General features: G+C 54.5%; 2 protein-coding genes across 2 annotated transcripts in view; one reads left to right on the plus strand and one right to left on the minus strand.

Moving 5' to 3' along the window:
* Positions 1 to 692: 692 nt before the first annotated feature.
* Positions 693 to 8,593, minus strand: GSS (glutathione synthetase). The gene is made up of 13 exons (XM_042834498.1): positions 8,572 to 8,593; positions 7,939 to 8,097; positions 7,720 to 7,865; positions 6,617 to 6,692; positions 5,935 to 6,074; positions 5,733 to 5,849; positions 5,359 to 5,439; positions 4,507 to 4,584; positions 3,404 to 3,470; positions 2,657 to 2,851; positions 2,393 to 2,474; positions 2,016 to 2,205; positions 693 to 1,493 (listed from the first exon to the last, which is right to left on the minus strand). Exons 2-13 carry the CDS (start codon positions 8,065 to 8,067, stop codon positions 1,370 to 1,372), a joined length of 1,425 nt encoding a protein of 474 aa, XP_042690432.1. The 5' UTR covers positions 8,068 to 8,097; positions 8,572 to 8,593; the 3' UTR covers positions 693 to 1,369.
* A 7,850-nt stretch (positions 8,594 to 16,443) lies between these two features.
* MYH7B (myosin heavy chain 7B) overlaps positions 16,444 to 17,165 on the plus strand; it is a 27,632-nt gene continuing 26,910 nt past the window's right edge. Inside the window, exon 1 of the mRNA XM_042834508.1 lies at positions 16,444 to 16,540. Coding sequence (XP_042690442.1) covers positions 16,444 to 16,540 — 97 coding nt within the window. The remainder of the gene's footprint in view (positions 16,541 to 17,165) is intronic.

Below are 17,165 nucleotides of genomic sequence, written 5' to 3' on the forward strand. Positions count from 1 at the left end.
AGCTCAGAGCTCTGCTCCAGTGCTCACATCCTGTTCCTCGTGGTTGCAGCTAACCTTGCGTTCTCCCTGCCCAATGCTCCAACCAAAAGCACACCCAAGGACTAAGACCAGACTGCTTCCTCCTGGAGGGCGTTGTGCCTCACACCTGCAGCTCAGCATTGGCTGCTCATGCTGGGCTGCAGCGCAGGACACATCTCCAATGCTGCTGAACAGACTTAACTGAACAGAGCAGAAGCTGCCAGGTTGACCAAGAAAAGTCCATGCATAGGTGTGCAGCTGCCCAAAAGCCATACCTGGACCAGGAGTCAAGCTTGGAGGAGAGGAGGATACTGAGGGGCTACAGTGAGCTCTCAGCTGCCACCACAGCTTGTCAGATAAATTTGGCTTTGCAGGGACCAAGTTGAGCAGAACCAGCTCCCCTGGTGTCGGAGCAGCAAGCAAATGTGTAAAGGAGAATGTGACCCCAGCTCTGTTTATAAGATGGAGTTTGAGCAGAGCCCAGAGCAGCCAGCATCCCTGACAGCTTCACCTGAAGTGGGGGACAGAGCTCAGCCAAGGGCATACCCCCAGAGCTTGCACTCAGGCTGGCTCGTGCAAACCATCCATCATGCTACCCCCACTCCAGGTACAATTTAAGATATGTCTCCCTCTTTGCACAGCTATTCTCAGACAAAACTGACCCCAGAGCCTTGTTTAGATGCAGCGTATGTTTTAATCTCTGGTGGGGTAATCAAGCCCCCCAGCTGAACACCAGCCACAGATTGTGGAATCAGCCACAGAACAAAACCACTGCGCAGTGGCAGATCAGTGCTTGATTGAGGCACCTGGACTGCAGGCTGTAGGCACAGCCAGCAGGGCTATCAGGAACACAGGCATAAGGCCTCGCTGCAGTCATGGAGCAGCGGAGCTCAGGCTGCCTAGGTGCTTCACCAGGGCAATTCCAGGAAGGGGCACTTTGTGTCACACCTGGAGTTACTCAGCTGAGCAGGGCTGGAGTGGAAGGGGGGTGCACTGCAGACATGGCCCGTGAGCAGGAGCACCCACGGCTCTTCCCATTGATTCAGGAAACCCGGGGGAGACGCATCTTGTCATCCCTCAGTGCTGGTCCCACAGTGAAGCCAAGAGAATGCACTGACAGTGATGGAGGCTTGGGGAAGCTGCAGCATGGCAGCTGTCCACGTGCATAGGAGTGTAATGAAACTGGGACTGGCACTGAGCAGTGTCCCCTCCAGTGCTGCAGCAGCCTCCAAGAGCACATTTCAAACCAGTGCAAAACCTTTGGCTGTCTCCAGCCCTTCTCACCTCACTAGGTGCACCTGAGGGAAGCAGCCCTGTGGCAGCCCAGCCCTGTGGGCACTGCACGAGGAGCTCACACCAGGTAGGGGGTGTCCAGCACCGCCACCCCGGCTGCCACCCCGCCGTCTGCGTGCTCCACTGCCTTCGTCCGCAACAGGTGCCCAGCGGCCTCATTCAGCACCAGCTCTGTGCCCTGCCTGCAAAGAGAAGGCAGAGGGGAAGCATGGTGGAGCAGGAAGCCCACAGCATTTCTCCCATCTGCAACAATCTAAGCTCCTCCTGGCGATGCTGCCCTTCTTTGGCTGGGCTATGGTGGCTGGAAGGCTCTGCAAGGGAGCAATGCTGGGCTGTGAATGCTGCCAGAGTGCAGTTGTTGCTAAAAGTTGTAGGAGGGCTTCAATCTATAAGCTATGGAAGTGTTTCTGTGGATCCTCTTACAAAGGGCTTTAAACAAAAGCAGCAGCTACTTAGGGTTGAGCACGACCTCTTCCACCTTCATCTCTTTCTGAGTGAGGCAGTGTGTAGATGCTGGGAGGTTCCTCCAGCAACTGGGAATGGGACACCCCAGCTTTGGGGTTTGGAAAGCTGCTGCTGGTCACATATCCCACCCAACACCAGCTGTCCCTATCCCTCTATCCTGGAACATCTGCCCTGCTGCTGAGATGTTCCTCTGAGAGAGGAGCAGGGATAGGAACCACTCCATACTGCGTGATACTCACCTGACATAGACACCAAAAATACCAAGCTCTGAGATGCACTTGGAGGCCTTTAGGGGAGTGCGTGCCCTCAACAAATAATTCACTGCTGGCTGCGGCTCAATCTTGTCCATCAGGATGTAGGAGGTTCTCTCAGGGCTGTCTTTGATCTTCTCCAGGACCTGTTTGAGCTCCTCACCATACAGGTTGTTCCCTGAGGGTGGAACCTGGAGCTCAGCAGGAGCAGCGCTCCCTCACCGCTGTGATTCATCCCTGTGGGCACAAAGCCACTCCACCCTGCCTCTCACCCCTCTGATGAGGACCAGAAGCCATCACAGGACACATGACACTGGACAGCGTGAACCACACCAAAACCCAGGGGAACCCACTCCAGCTCGTACCTCCTCCTTCTCGCTGTGGTTTCAGCACAAACCGCTCAGGGCTGGCGATAGCTGTGGCAGCAATCCGGTCACCCTCTTCACCCTGGAAGAAAGACAGTAGCAGCAAAGGATCAGCTAGGAGCAGGAGCTCCTCCAGAGTCCTCTCTGAGCATGACTACCAGAGGCCCGAGGCCAGCAAAGCATACTGATGTTTCTGAACCAAGGAATTACATCATGCAGGCCAAGCACGTGTCTCTTCTTCACCCTCATTCCAATCCCACTCACCACATCCAGCGAGTACAGCCCAGCAAATGTTGCTCTGATGCGTTTGACAGCCTCAGTGTGGCCAGGCAGCAGCTTTTCCAGCATCCCCGGGCGGCTCAGCTCTTGCTGCACCTTCTTGGTGCCAGCCAGCTGTGTGGCAATGTCAGGGCACTTCACTGCCCGCGACCTCTCCAGCAGCAGCCGTGCCTCCCAGTTCTGAGACAGGGGGAGAGCAATCAGCCCATCAGCACAGCCAGGCTTCCTCCTCTTGTTTCTGCTTAGCCCTCCCTGTGAGATCCCTGCCTGCCGGGATGGGGACAGCACTCTGATCCCAGCAGAGCTGCACCCACGGATCTGCCACAGCCCCTGGGAGCTGCACACCAGGCTGCTCTGCCACCTCCCCCTGTGCTCTGCTGCTTTCCAGACAGCAGCCAAGAGCTGTTCTGTATTGTTCTCACCTGCTACTACCAGTCCTAATATGTAACTGAGGGCAGGAAAAGGTTTGTAGTTCAAGCCTTTAAGTATGTGCTAATCTGCATTAACCTGCACTGCTCAGCAGCGATTCAGTGCTGCAGACAGGAACTGCCCACAGGAATGGTGGTTGCAGAAAGAAGCCACCTGCTTTCCATACTACAGGAGCACCACACGAGCAGTGGGGACAGGCAGCATCCCAACACCACCCAGGCAGGACTAACCCCAACCAGGACAGGACTGTGGGATGTTCCAAACCCCTGCCACAGCTTCTAGGAGCAAGCAGTGGGTGCTGACCTGCTGATCGTAGTTGCTCGGCACGTAGCCCTCTCTGTAGTACACCACTGCTACCTCCTGGCCGTCCCTGGAACAGAAAGCAGCAGCCGTCAGAGCCAGCAGCTCCTCCATGCAAAGCCCAGCACGTAGGGCTGACAGGCCCAGACAGGCAGCGTGTGATAGGGTTTGCCCTTTCTGTGATAGGGTTTGCCCTTTCTGCTTCGCCTCCTGAGCTCCTCAAGAAGGGAGGGGATATGGGAAGCCCTGTTCTAAGCACAGCCTCCATAAGTCAGGCACCCAGCCCAGAGGGAGGTGAGGAACTCATTGTTCAGCAGCCTCACATTCTTATGGCTAGGAGGGAACAGGATCCTTATCTGAGGGTGATTCAGGGCAGGGCACAGCTGGCAGCATCATGGTACCATGCACCCCAACCTCAGCTACACAACCCAGCACGGCCACTGCCATGTGACAGCACTCATGGAAAGGGGAAGATGCTCCAGAGGAAGCACTGCAATACTTTTCCCTTAACCGCCTGGCGCTGACAAATGCATTCATTAATTAAACGTGGAGGATGCCCCAAAGGTCAGAGCATGGAAAAAATCTGCCTAACAACAGAAAAAACATTGGCGTGCAACCACAGCTTCCTCTGGGCTCGTGCAGCTCCAAGCATGTTAGCCTGGAGATAGGACAAACATCACACTTGGCATCAGCTCCCTGCGTGGGTGAGACGCAGAGCATGCTCAGTGCCCATCAGAGGCGTGGTGCTTCCTCCTCCAGCACGGGTAACTCAGACCCAGGCAAAGCATCAAGTGAAGGGTCAACAGGAAATGTGTCAGTGCAAACCTCAGAAACAGCCTGGGTGTGCTGCAGATTTGCATGGAGGAAGAAAGGACCCTGTAGAGCAGAGAGGCTGTGGTTTGGGAGAGAGAAATAGGGCTTCTAGCTGCAAAAGACTGACGTGTGCATGCAAAGTCCCACCATCATGAAAACAATCACATAATCCTACAGGAAGCAGCAGCAGCCTGAGGCACAGAAGAGACCTGCACTCCCAGAAAGCCACTATTTACACTCAAAACCATTCCAGCAACTTCAGATGAGAGCTGCGTGCCCTTGCTCCTACTCACACATAGAGCCTCCGGGAGTCATCCAGGGAGCCCTGCTCATACACGTCCTGGAACCGCCTCCTGATGACCCGAATGTTCCTGCAGGAGGAGCAGGGCGGTCACAAGAGGCAGGCACAGCTCACAGAACAGCTCCATTTCCAGCACCCAGCTCAAAACGCTGCAGGAAGCAGCGCGTGCTGAACACCCCGCATTCTTCCACACTCACTTTGCCCTTCCTAAAGCTTTTCTTAGAAGCCAGTGATCATTCTGCTCTGTCATCCCATGCAGGACAGGCTCACTGCTGGCTTCCCAGCCAGTGCTTCCTGGGGAACCTCCTCCCTTCAGCTCTGTCGTCCCTCCCCACACAGTGGCACTGTGGCCCTGCAAAGTCCCCGGTGGAGCCGTGGCTCTTCCCCCTAACCATGCTCAGCCCTGAGGCTCAGCCTCCTCTGACCTCACTTTCTCCAGAGCCCCACAGATCTGTAGAGCCCTTCCCAGTGGGGCTGAAGCTTCAATAATTAAGCTTTTACTGAAGACCCTCTGCCCAATCCCAAGTTAGAAAGCAAACAGGACCACTGGTATCCCTGCTCTGCTCCTTATTGCCTCGGCCTGCAGCAAAGCCACCCTGGAGCAGCTCTGAGGACCCATGGGTACATCACTGGCAAGGAACCACTCCTGGAGAGCAGTGGCTTTGCTGCTGCTGGAGCAGGATGCTGGCAAAGGAAAGCTGAGAGACCTCAGGGAGAAGTCCAAGGTAAGGACAGTCCCGCTGCACACCACAGCATGCCCTCCAACAGGCCAGGAACCCGTGACATGTTTGAACTTTAACCTTGCACAAGTGGCCAACTGAGAAGCAGACAGACTCTGCTTTACCTGTCCCAAAGCTTGTTTTCCACGCATCGCTGATCAAAAATATTCCTTTGGGCCTTCTCCACCAGGAACATCACCACGGCACTGCAAGAGACACAGGGCACCATTAACTCAAGAGATCACACACCAGGCTCACCCACCACTGATCTCTGTGATCCAGGCTGCCTGCACAGCTCCCGTGAGCGTCCTGCAGCAGTTCTGTGGCCTGGCACAGAGAGCAGGACAGGCCCCGTGACACCACCATGTGCTGGGCACACACACAAAAGGGAAAGGCAGGAAGAGGCTGGGCCCTATCGGGGTCATTAAGCCAACAGCACTGTCTGAGAACTACAGCTGTAAACTCAGTATGTGCAGCTGCAGGAGCTGGCAGCACTCACCTCGGCGAGCCGTACAGCTCCCAGGCCTTGGCGATGCCCATGGCCAGCCCCTGGGCAGGGTCATTGGGCAGCAACCTCGCCGCCTCCTCAGGCTTCTTCAGCACTCTGAGCACCCGCCTGCACGACAGGAGCGGCTCCAGACCCGGCCCCAGGCACCACGGCTCTGTGCTGGGGCACAGGCTGGGCCGCAGCTGCTCCATACCCGTGCACGGCAGCGGTGCGGGAGGCGAGGCCACCGAAGCTGGCAGCGATGGTGTTGATCTCAATCTGCTTCAGCGCCGGCGGGCTGGCTGCCCCGCAGTCAAACATGTAGTCAGAGCGGTTGATGCCTAGAAACACAGACTGAGGCGGAGGGGAGGGAGTGAGGTGCGGCGCCGCATCCCCCAGCAGGTGGCTCAGCACCACGCAGCCGCTCGCTCGCTCCATTCCCAGTGCGACAGGGGAGAGAATCAAAGCAAAACGGAACTCGTGGGTTGAGATAAAACCATCTACTAAGAGAACAAGGAAAAGCATAAATAACTATGACTACATATAATGTATATAACAAGTGATGAACAAGCAATTGCTCAGCATCCCCTGACTGATGCCCAGCTAGCCTCCAGCAAGTGAATGAGAGTGAAATGAACTCCCACTCCCTTGAAAACTCCCTCCACATGATGTCATATGACATGGAATATCCCTTTAGCCAGTTGAAGTCAGCTGTCCTTATTCCCTTCCCTCCCAGCTCCTTGGGCTCCTTGCTGTGAATGGCCTTGGCTCTGTACAACACTGCTTAGCAGCGACCCCACACCCCACACCATCTGAGGGGCTCCATGCACCCCTCCCCAGCTGCACCCACAGAGGGCTGGGACCTGTGGCAGCCCACCCACCCTGCTGCAGCCTACCTGTGCCAGCCCTTCCTCCAGAACCTGCTGGTGGATCCTGAAGAGCCGTGCCGTGAAGTCATCCACCTTGATGGTGCTGGAGGGACAGCAGGACCAGGTCAGTCCTCTCACAACACTACAGAGGCACTAAGAATCTCTGCTGGGGATATTCCTGGTGCAGTGTGTGGGGATGTGGGGCAGAGACAGCACGGAGCAAAAGCAAAGGAACATGACAGAGTTCTGCAGGTACAGGGAAGGACTCAGAGGCATCCCCATACCTGCACACACAGCTCAGGGCTGCACCAGATACCTGTCCTGCTGGATGTCTGAGTTTTGTGTGCTGCAGTGCTCAGCTCTTCACTGAATCACTAAGGTTGCAAAAGACCTCTAAGATCATCCACTCCAATCCCAACCCATCCCACCACACTCACTACCCATGTCAGTGCCATACCTCCACATTACTTGGACACCTCCAGGGACAGGGACTGTACCAACTCCTCTTTGTTCCAATGCATAACTGCTCTTTCTGAGAAAAAACTTCTCCTGATCTCCAACCTGAACTTCTCTTGACACAACATAAGGCACCTTAAGGCTTCGGCAGCAAGCTGCCAGCTGCCAGCAAGTGCAGACAAGACCAAAGCAGGCTGTCACAGGCAGGACTTGAGGAAGCCTCCAGCTACTTGAATTCACAGCCTCAGTGCCAGTAACATGAGAAGCCACAAAGCTCAGGTACTGGTGAGGCAGAAGTTGCTGCCAGCAGACAACTGCTGGCCCAGTGAGACCTCAAATCGCAGAGACTTGATGGAAATGAACATTAGGACAAAAAGCCAGAAAAGAAGAGAATTCCTGCAGAGATGATACACGATTCCTACTTAACTTTTAGGTTGGATATTAGGAGAAATATCTTCTCTGAAAGAGCAAGGATGCAGTGGCACAGCTGCCCAGGGAGGTGGTGGAGTGACTGTTCTGCAGGTGTGAAGATGTGGCACTGAGAAATGTGGGTTGGTGGGCATGGTGGTTGATGGTTGGACTAGACAATCTTTGAGGCATTTACCAACCTTAATGACTTCCTTCAATGAATCCACGATTCTGCATTCCACTAAATACAACCTGCAACACGTTACCTGGCCAGGGTGCGCTCCAGGAACCCCTTGTCCCGGCTGATGGCATCCACCAGCAGGTTGAAGTCCCGCTGTACAGCATAGGCCTGCTCAAACAGGGCACGGGGCACGGCCGAGGGCAGCAGTGTGAAGGGTGCATAGCTCACCACCTGCAGGGGCACAACAGCAGTGCCTTGGTGCGGGGCTGTGCGGCTCTGTGGGGCCATGGGGGACTACACTTACCTCGGAGGCATTGGGCTCAGCTCCGGTGCGCATCAGCACACCCTCCAGCAGCGCCGCATCCACCGCCACCACTGCTGCCTGCCTCAGGGCTGCCTCATCCCGCAGCACCACATCCCACGGCCCCGCCATGCTGCGGCACCACGGGGTCACTCACAGCCACTGAGCAGCCCAAGATGGGGGTGAGGAGTGGCAGAGCCTGCCACGGCCCCACTGGTGGTACCCAGCACCCCACATCTCCCCATGGACACCATGCCTCTGTTGACAGCCTCTGAACCCCGTAACTTGCATCCAGCCCCTCTAGCCCCCTGCAACCCACGCCCCCCACCATCGCCTACAACCCTTCTGCACCCTACAGGCACCCCGCATCCCACAACCCCCCTTACATTTCATGTCCCTTCAGTCCCCACTGCCTCTCTTCACCCCATGGCCTCTCTGCACCCCAGAGCCCCCATAACCCCCTGAACACCACAGCCACCCTACGTCCCACAGCCACCCTACGTCCCACAGCCCCCTATAGCCCTCCAGACCCCTGAACCCCATAGCATCCCAGTTCCCCCTTGCACACCATGCCCCTTGCACCCCACACCCACCACAGCCCCCTACAACCCGCACGCCGCACACCCCAACCCGTACCTGCTTCCTGCGCTCCCGGGCTGCCCCGCCTTCTTCACGGCGATTGGACAATAGCCTGGCCCCGCCCCTAAAAGCCAGCCGATTGGCAGCGCCACCGACCTATCAGCGTGGAACAAAGAAGCCAGGGAGGAGGGCGGGGCTTAGGGCGCGCATGCGTGCTTGGTATGCGGGGGGGGGGGGGCGAGGTAGCGTCTTTGGGTCCGGCTGTTGCCGGCTGTGGGTGTGCGTTGGGTGCAGGACGTGCTGGGTGTAGGGTGCGCTGCGTGTAGGACTTGTTGGGCTTAAGACGCACTGTGTGTAGGATGCGTTGGGTATAGGACGTGCTGGGTATAGGGCACGGCGGGGGGAAGCACTGGGTGTAGGATATGTGGGCTGTAGGACGGGATGGGTGCAGGACATGTTGGGTGCATGCAGGCAGTAGCGTCGTCCGCTCAGTTCTCCTGGCAGGGCCCAGAGTCTGTTCTGCTTCCTGCTTGCTGTGAGAGTAAAGGAAGGACGTGGCAGGCTGCAGTTCCTAATCAAAGCACTGCAAAACGCAGTCCAGTTTCATTTCAGGAGAGTTGGGAAAGGTGCTGCCCTGTCTTCACAGCGATGAACACAGCCTGTTCAGGCTGGCAAAGCTCTTTTTGTAGGGAGCTCTGCCTTGCCTTCTGTTCCCTTTTTCCAAATTCAGTCTGGAGAATGAGATCTTTCCTAACTAACCCAGGGTGGATCCAGAATGAGTTGCCCAGGAGGTTGTGGATGCCCCATCTCTGGAGGCATGCAGAGCCAGGTTGGATGTGATCCTGGGCAGCCTGATCTGGTGGTTGGCAGCCCTGCCTGTGGCAGGGGGCTGGAACTAGATGATCTTTAAGTCCGCACCAACCTAAGCCATGCTATGAAGAGCACATGCAGATAGCCCATAATCTCTGCTGCAGCGCGAGGGAGCCGCAGTGCAGCTTGGAGAAGGTTAAATGATAAAAAAAACATGGCAGACATGGTAAGTATTTGGCATGTTCCATGCAACAAAAGATGAACAACAGCAACTGGGACGTTATCTTTATTAGCTAAAAATAGAGCCCTGCAAAGTTTAAAAGAAAAGCGCTTTGTGTTTGTAAACCTCTCCTCTGGCTTTATCAGAGCCTTCCAAGATGAGCTTCGTGGCTCTGGGGTGCCGTGTCTGCTCTCAAAGGCTGCCCAGGGATCAGACAAGTGAAACTCAATACAAATCAGCTTGAGGGTATAAATGGCTCTGAGCCAATGCTGCTTTTCTTGTTCCCCTCAGAGGAGGGTCCATCCCCAGCAGCCCCATACTGAGCCTGTGATGCCCGCAGCGTGCCCAGGTGCTTGGGAGGCAAGCACTGCAGGGTGGGCAGGGAGCGGGCGGCCGTGAGCCGGCCGTGCTGCCGAGATATGCAGGCATTTGATACCGTGCAGCTGCTGGTGCTCACCGAGCTGCTGCCTTCCAAGCAGTGCTCATCCTCTGTGCTCGCTTCCCCTGGTACCCTGTTAAAAAAAAAATCCCCTCGTTCTGCCTTGCTGCAGTTCCAGCTGCAGAGAAAAACCAACTCATGGGGTTTGGGCCAACGCCGTTGTATCTTGAGATGTTTGCATGCCGGTGCTGAAACGCATTTTGCAATGGAGTAGTAAGAGAGCCACTGGTTTGACTCTGCGAGCGGAGAGGATGATGTGATGTTCCACACCAGCCAAATAGAGGCAGAACAATAGGGCTATTTTTGTGGATGGAGCTCGCAGGGCTCCCCAGGGAGTCCAGCCCCCTCGCTGGCCCATCCTGCTGGAGGAAAACAAGGCAGAGCTCCTGCACCCTGGTTTCTCCGTCATAGGAATACCAGCTTGAGCAAGGGCATGAAAGAAATCTATTGTTTCCGAGGCTGCATTTCAATGTGAAATGCTCTGCTAAGGCCAGCAATCTTAAACCCTCCACACGTGTGCCTATTGTTTGAAGTGCAGAACAATTGAGGGGTGCTCTCATGGGCTAAAGATAGCGAGGCAGCTGGTGCTGTCCTTTTCCCTGTAACTGAGAATAAAACAATACCCAAGTATTGTCTGCATGACTGGAGCGATGACATTGGACTCTCTGCCAAGGGAGCATCTAAAAGATCAATGAAACCCGAGTTATTTATAAGTGAGTAGTGTCATTTCTTCCCCAAAGTAATTTCACTTCCTTAGCTCTTCCACCAGGCCTTTCTGTGCCATGGAGCAGCCATGGAGCGAGGCAGAAATAGCACTGAACCGGGCTGCGAGTGATCCAGTGGGACCCAGAAAACCAAACCATCACCTTCCACCTGAGGTTGGCTGTGCTGTCACTTCCCAGAGTGGAGCACAAGCTCCAGGATGGGGATGTGCACGCATGCCTCCCAGCAGCCTGCCCTGGACCACGGCCCCGGATGCCTATCGCCTTTTCCATGGCTCGCCAGCAGCCACCACACTGGCCATGTATAGGATTGTGGAATAGAATCATGGAATCACCAAGGTTGGAAAAGACCACTAAGATCTAATCTAACCAATCCACCATCACCACACCCTCCAAACCGTGTCCCCAAGTGCCACATCTACCATTTTCTTGAACACCTCCAGCTACAGTGACTCCACCGCTTCCCCGGGCAGCCTGTGCCAATGCCTCACCACTCCTTCTTAGTGGACCCATTGACCTGTGGTCCCTGCAGCACCAGGATCTGCCCTCTGCGGTGCTTTTTGGGAGGTTTATTTCACTCAGCAGCCAACAAACAGGTGAGAGTTCAGGCTGTGTCCAACTCTGCTGCTGCACCAGGTTGCTCAGGGTAGCCCTAAAGTCCAAAAGGCCGTGGGGACAGGACTTTCCTGGTCCCAGGGGACTTGTAAGGGAAAGCTGCTTTCTGCAAGCTGCTGCCCTAACAGGGTGCATCCAGACTGGAAACCTGGAATTGGGCATACACACCAATCTGGAGAATTAAATGCTCAGCTTGGATCCCTGGATGGAGCAGCGTGCACCAACTGTGGGGGACAGCAGCAGCCCCTCAAAATGCTGTGGATGCTGAGCAGAAGCTGAGAGGTACCACCAGACATTTCTGGGTCTTCCGTGACTCAGCCAAGATGCTGTGAGTGTATGTTCTCAACACAGGACTGGGCAAGACCCTGCCACATCCTTTTGTGTGGGTCTGGGACACCAGCAGATGTGAAGGATCTGCTTCCTTGGCCAAGAAGGAGAAGTTGTGCCTGGTCGCCACAATCTCCTTCTGCTTTCACCAGGTCACAGCCTGCTTGGCAGCCTGGAGTGAGCCACTTTCTTGCTGTGACCATCTAATGGGCCACACTGATGTAGGGAGGTCTGCCACAGCACGGGGACATGCAGGAATATCACTCCCTTCCAGATGGCAGCCAGTCTTAAGGAAGAGCCAAGCCTACCAGGTCCCATGAAAAACTCCTGTAGTTGTTGCCACTTTGTCTTGAGCAATCGTCCCTTGTCATAAGATGAGCTGAGTTGGATCAAGCAAGGGGCTTGCTGACCAAGCACAGTAAGGGGGGAAAGAACTAAGCAGTGCCTGAGCATGCAGCAAGCAGAAAACTGGGCTGATGGGCTAGGAGAGCAGAGCCACAGCTTCTGCAAAGCCAGGGAAACAAATGCTGAGGCCATGCAGCACATCCCAGTGCAGCACGTTCAATTCTATCAGCTGTCTCCTCAGCACGGCTCTGATGAAGCTTCCCCATGGAGCAATGAAGATGTGTGAGGAGTGGAGAGAGCAAGGGCTGAGCAGCTGGGTGCTGTGGGCTCAGCATGTGTCCTGTCCCACAGTGCGCAGAAATGTGTTGGAAATCATGACTAAGGCAGCTCATGGACCTGATTTCTAACAGCTGCTGTGTGCCAGGACCTGTCCTTGCAGCCAGCTGAAGTTGAGGTGTTATTAAATGTTCAGATGACTGGGGCAAGAGGCTCTTTTCTCTCTTTTTGAAATTCATTGCCAAAACTTCAAGCATCTTCACTGAAGTCAGCTCACCCCCTCCTGTGATGTTTGCAGCATTCTGTACAACTCCTGCTGCTAAATAGATGCTGGGTCTTTCAGAGGCCGTGCAGGTCCCTAGAACCTCCGAGCTGGGAAAATCACAGTGAACAAATAAAACCCTCCAGTTCTCCCCACCTCCAGGTGATCTTGCTGTCCGTGCCTGAATGGGAACTTCCCAGAACTCTGCTTGCAAATTCTGGCCTGACTGATCAAGTCGTGTTTCTTCCAGATACATTCTCAGTCCTGATAATCATTTTGGATATTCATTTCTTGCGTGCATTGGAAGCACAGTGCTCAGGCCCTCTTGCTGCCCATGTCTTTTGCCACAGCGAGCGGCAGCAACTTCACATCTGTTCCCAAAGGCTTTTTGGTGAAGAAGTGCTTTGCAGAGCAGGCATTTGCTTTGGAGGGAGCCTTGCAGCCCCAGGCTGACTGGAGGGATGCTGTCGGATGGCAGTGCTGGGCTGTCAGCCCCTCCTGTGCGCAGACATTCCCGCTGGATGGAAATATGCCCAAAATAGCCCTTCTGCAGATTGTCTTTATCTAAACAGCCGCCTTTGCACTCCTCTCCTGTGCATTTCAGGGAGCTGATAGCGGTGATATGTTAAGTGTGAAAACTTCTAACAAACTGCCCAACACGGAGAGTAATTCTCCTTCCTGCCTCTTATCAGAGACTGCTAACGGGAAGCATTCCTCCCATGGGGTCAGGGAGCAGCAGGGGGATCACCTGGGAACGGCTGAGTCCCCCAGCAGCCCATGGATCTCTGGGTCCAGCAAGGAGCTGATCTGACTGCAGAACAGTCAACAGTTGGGTGCTGGTGGTGACTGTGGGGAGACACTTATCCAGCTTTCAGGGGCACATCTGAGGAGCCCCATCCTCATCCATCATCTCACAGGATGCCAACGTGTCAAGCAGAGAGCTACAGAAGGAAAAACAGGGGAGCCTCAATGGCTGGAGAGATGCCCGCATTGCTGAAGATGTCTGTGGAAGCTGTGGGCTGGCCAAGCAGGCTGATAGCCTAAAGCAAATCCTCTCTGCTCCAGATAAAGCTGTGGGCTCCTCACTGTGCTGATGGGGTTCCACCCCACCGCCCTGCAGAGGATGCTGCTTTGCACCTGTCTGAGCAGGGCACGGCTCTGCAATGGCCAGCAATGTGAGGATGAGCTTCCTACCACCCTGAAAGCCACATCACAAAGGCCAGCTCTGAAAACACCCAAACCCACAGGAAGTGCATTTCAGCAGCTGCCAGAGTGACCATTCCACATTTCCCTTTCTACAGATCTGCTCGGCCTTTGATGGACCCTGCTGGAACATCTTCAAAGAGGGAGAGAAACTAGGGCGAACAGAAGGAACTGCAGAAGGAATCTCCAAAAATAAAATCTCTTTAAAGATAAGGCAGGGAGGGGGTGAGCAGAGCACGGGCCGGGTACGTGCCCTGAGAAGAATGTGCAAGGCTTGGGCAGCTGGTAGGCCTGGGCCAAGAGCTCATCCCACTGCCGGGGACTCATGGCAAAGGTACCAAAGGCCTTGGGCCCCTCCGGGGTGTGGGTGGAAACCCGACTCTGAGCCCAGGACAAAGCAGAAGACCACCAGGGTGACCTCAGAGGAACCCGTGGTCTACAGACGCCTGCTGCTCTTCCTGACATGGCAACACTGCCGTCTTGGCAAGGTTTAACGCCTCTGTGACACCGTGGCCAAATGGGATCTCAGGGTCGGTGTTTCCTCGATGGTTTCCCCAAGGGAGGTGCAGTAGTCATGTCATGGATTCCAGCTCTGCATCAGCTGCTCCCAAATCCCGACAGAGTCGTGGGCTTCTGGCCCACCAGCCTGGTGGGAGGGTGTCCACATGGGACACGGTGGTGGGGGCTTCAGACTGCTGCACCCAATGGGCTCCAAGTCATCTCGTTAATGCCGAAAGAACATGCCTACAGACTCCTCTCCATTTTAATTCATGGGGAAGACTGGAACCTTGCAAAGCCTTTGCATTATACTGTGCAGAAAATGAAAGCAATGCCAATCCCTCCCCTCTGCTGGGGCTCAAGCCACAGGGACAGGTCTGCAGTCCTCCTCCATCACTCCAGAGTCATTTAAATGGGTTTGTTTGTCATTTCTGTGTCTCCAGGACATGACCACTGGAGTGGGGAGCCAAGGGACAGTTCAGCACTGATGCTCCCCCTGCTGAGGAGGGGGATAGCAACCAGCTGTCCCCAGCCAGACACCGTTCCCATCATTTCTCTGGTTAGACTCACTTCTGTCTTCAGAGACTGCCTGCTTCCATGGTGGCAAGGTGGTTTGAGCTAGAGTTCATGGTGGCGCTGTCAGGACAAAGCTGTGCTTTGGGTGGTGATCACTGCATTGCCTGTGGAGTCTTTGGAGCCAGCCTGGGAAAAATGATATAGGGGAAACTCAGCAGCCCCTCTGTACAGAGGAATTTTTAATCCTTCCTAGAAAGGAACCAAGCTCCCTCACTGAGGTGAGTACGCTTTGGGAGCAGGGTTTGGGCATTTAGTGATGGGCAGAATCGTACCAGAATCAGTCCCTGGCAAAACCATTACACTTCACTTACGAGTAAAGCAAATTGTGACTTTTGGTCCTAAATGGAAAGGGTCTGTTGTGGCTGGGCGAACCAGGCAAGCCCTTGGGGAAGAAGGCAAGTGGGCAAGCAGTAGGGGCCAGCCCTGAGCCCCTTGTCCTGATTCTCCACTCTGGGGCTGTTCAATGAGGAGCGACTGGACCAGTGCTCAGCCAGAGGTTCGGGTGTGCTGACCCGGGAAGGCAGAAAGCAAAGCTCTCAGCTCTGCACTCCTTGTTGGTCTGCAGAGCTGCACTGCCTGCAGGGACTGCAGTCCCTCTCTCTGCCTTTGTGTTCGCCTGACAATACAGGAGTAAAAATAACCAGGCTGCATTTGCAGGGAGATAAAAGCGAAGTTTGCCTTTTGTGTCTCTCCGGGCAGTGGGACAGCAGCACCAATGGAGCTGTGTGGACATGACACATGGGAATTTCTGACATATCTTTTCCCACTCTGACCTTGACAGACACAATAAAAAGGGGCTTTGCGGCATGCACGCAGCCACTCAGTCCTATCACTAAGGTTAGTAATAAGGAGCATGTCTGTGTGCGCGCTTCTCTTCCGCTACTAACCCTCCTCACCTCCGCAGGGTGGAAGTTTTTGCAGGACGGGCACTGGCTGTGGGCACAGGGTGGGATGAAGCTGAACCGAGAGCATTTTTCTATAATTTGTGTGCTTTGCCAACATGCCTGCTAGCAGCACACTGATTTTGCTCCTGGCAGCGTTGGCATTTCGGCGTCCTGCTGCGGGACGTTGCATTAGATGGATGTTAGAAAGCAGTGCTGTAAAAGTGCCTTTCCAAGCAGCTGTCAGCACGGTCCTCTAGAATAGGTCTTCCAAGGGAATCATGCCTCCATTCCTGCTTTTATCATCCCGCAAGATTGCTCGGCAGCATGAACATGGGTCTTTACAGAAGCTTTGTGTAGAGCACCAAGGCTCCAGCAGGTCTGTAGAGCTGGAGTAGCTTTTAGCTGGCTTTGTCAAGAAAACGGGTGCCACTAACAACGTTTCGCCAAGCCATAAACACAAGTGTTGATTTTGACACCAATGTGATACAGGCTTGCACAGCAGGGCTGATAGCAGCAGAAGGGAAAGCATTCAGTGATCGTGTTGTTATTACGGTTATTATTTGCTAGTATTGTCACTGTCTTCTCTCACTTTCTAACACCAAGAGCATGTTTGGTGACTGCACATCGCTGATAGCAGCCCAGCGGTAGGTGCCTTCTCTGTGCACTGACTTCATGTCCCTTCCCTCCTTTCAGCGTTCAGGTGTCTGTCATTCTTCTTTTGCTGTTGGCAAGTCCTCCTCCAGCCAGACAAGATGTCTCTGTTGGACATGAGCGAGTTTGGGGAGGCTGCTGAATACCTCCGGAAAAGCTACACAGAACAGCTGAAGCTTCAGACAATCCCATTTGATGGTAAGCCCCAAGCCCTTGGCCATGGCTCTCAGTGGAGATGTTCCCATCCCTTCCCTGGGTCTGCTCCCCAAGACATTGCATGTGCTGCAGAATTGCCCCCAGCACCCAGAGAACAGGAGGATCTCAGTAGGTTTCTGAGTGTCCCCTTGCTGGCTGAGCAGTGGGAGGAGGTGGCCCATCATCTCCTGTGACCCTTAGGGGTAGGAGACTGAGGGAGATGGGCTGAAGGACTGGTGGTGGCAAAATCTCCTCCATCTCTATTGGAAATGTGCAGAACTTGCTCTAAGCCATCCCACTCTGCCCTGTGCCTTCTGACACAGCAAACCAGGGGAGTTTCACTTCTTCTCGCCTTCCTTTTTTATTACACTTTGCCTGCAAACACATGGGAAACAGCAGACTTCATTCATACATTTGACCTAGGCAAAATAAACAGCTGCCAAACATGGAAAAGGCAAAGAAATCCTCACTCCTATCACCGAGATTGTAGGAAGAAATAATCACTGTCCTTCCACATTATCACACTGCATTCACACAGCATTCAGTTGACACTTTCAAATAGTTTTCTAGACATCAACACATCCCTTCCCTTCCCTTCCCTTCCCTTCCCTTCCCTTCCCTTCCCTTC

Source organism: Centrocercus urophasianus, unplaced genomic scaffold, assembly GCF_019232065.1.
Source record: "Centrocercus urophasianus isolate 14NV4802_14NV808 unplaced genomic scaffold, USGS_Curo_1.0 seq_47, whole genome shotgun sequence".
NCBI classification, from domain to species: Eukaryota; Metazoa; Chordata; class Aves; order Galliformes; family Phasianidae; genus Centrocercus; species Centrocercus urophasianus.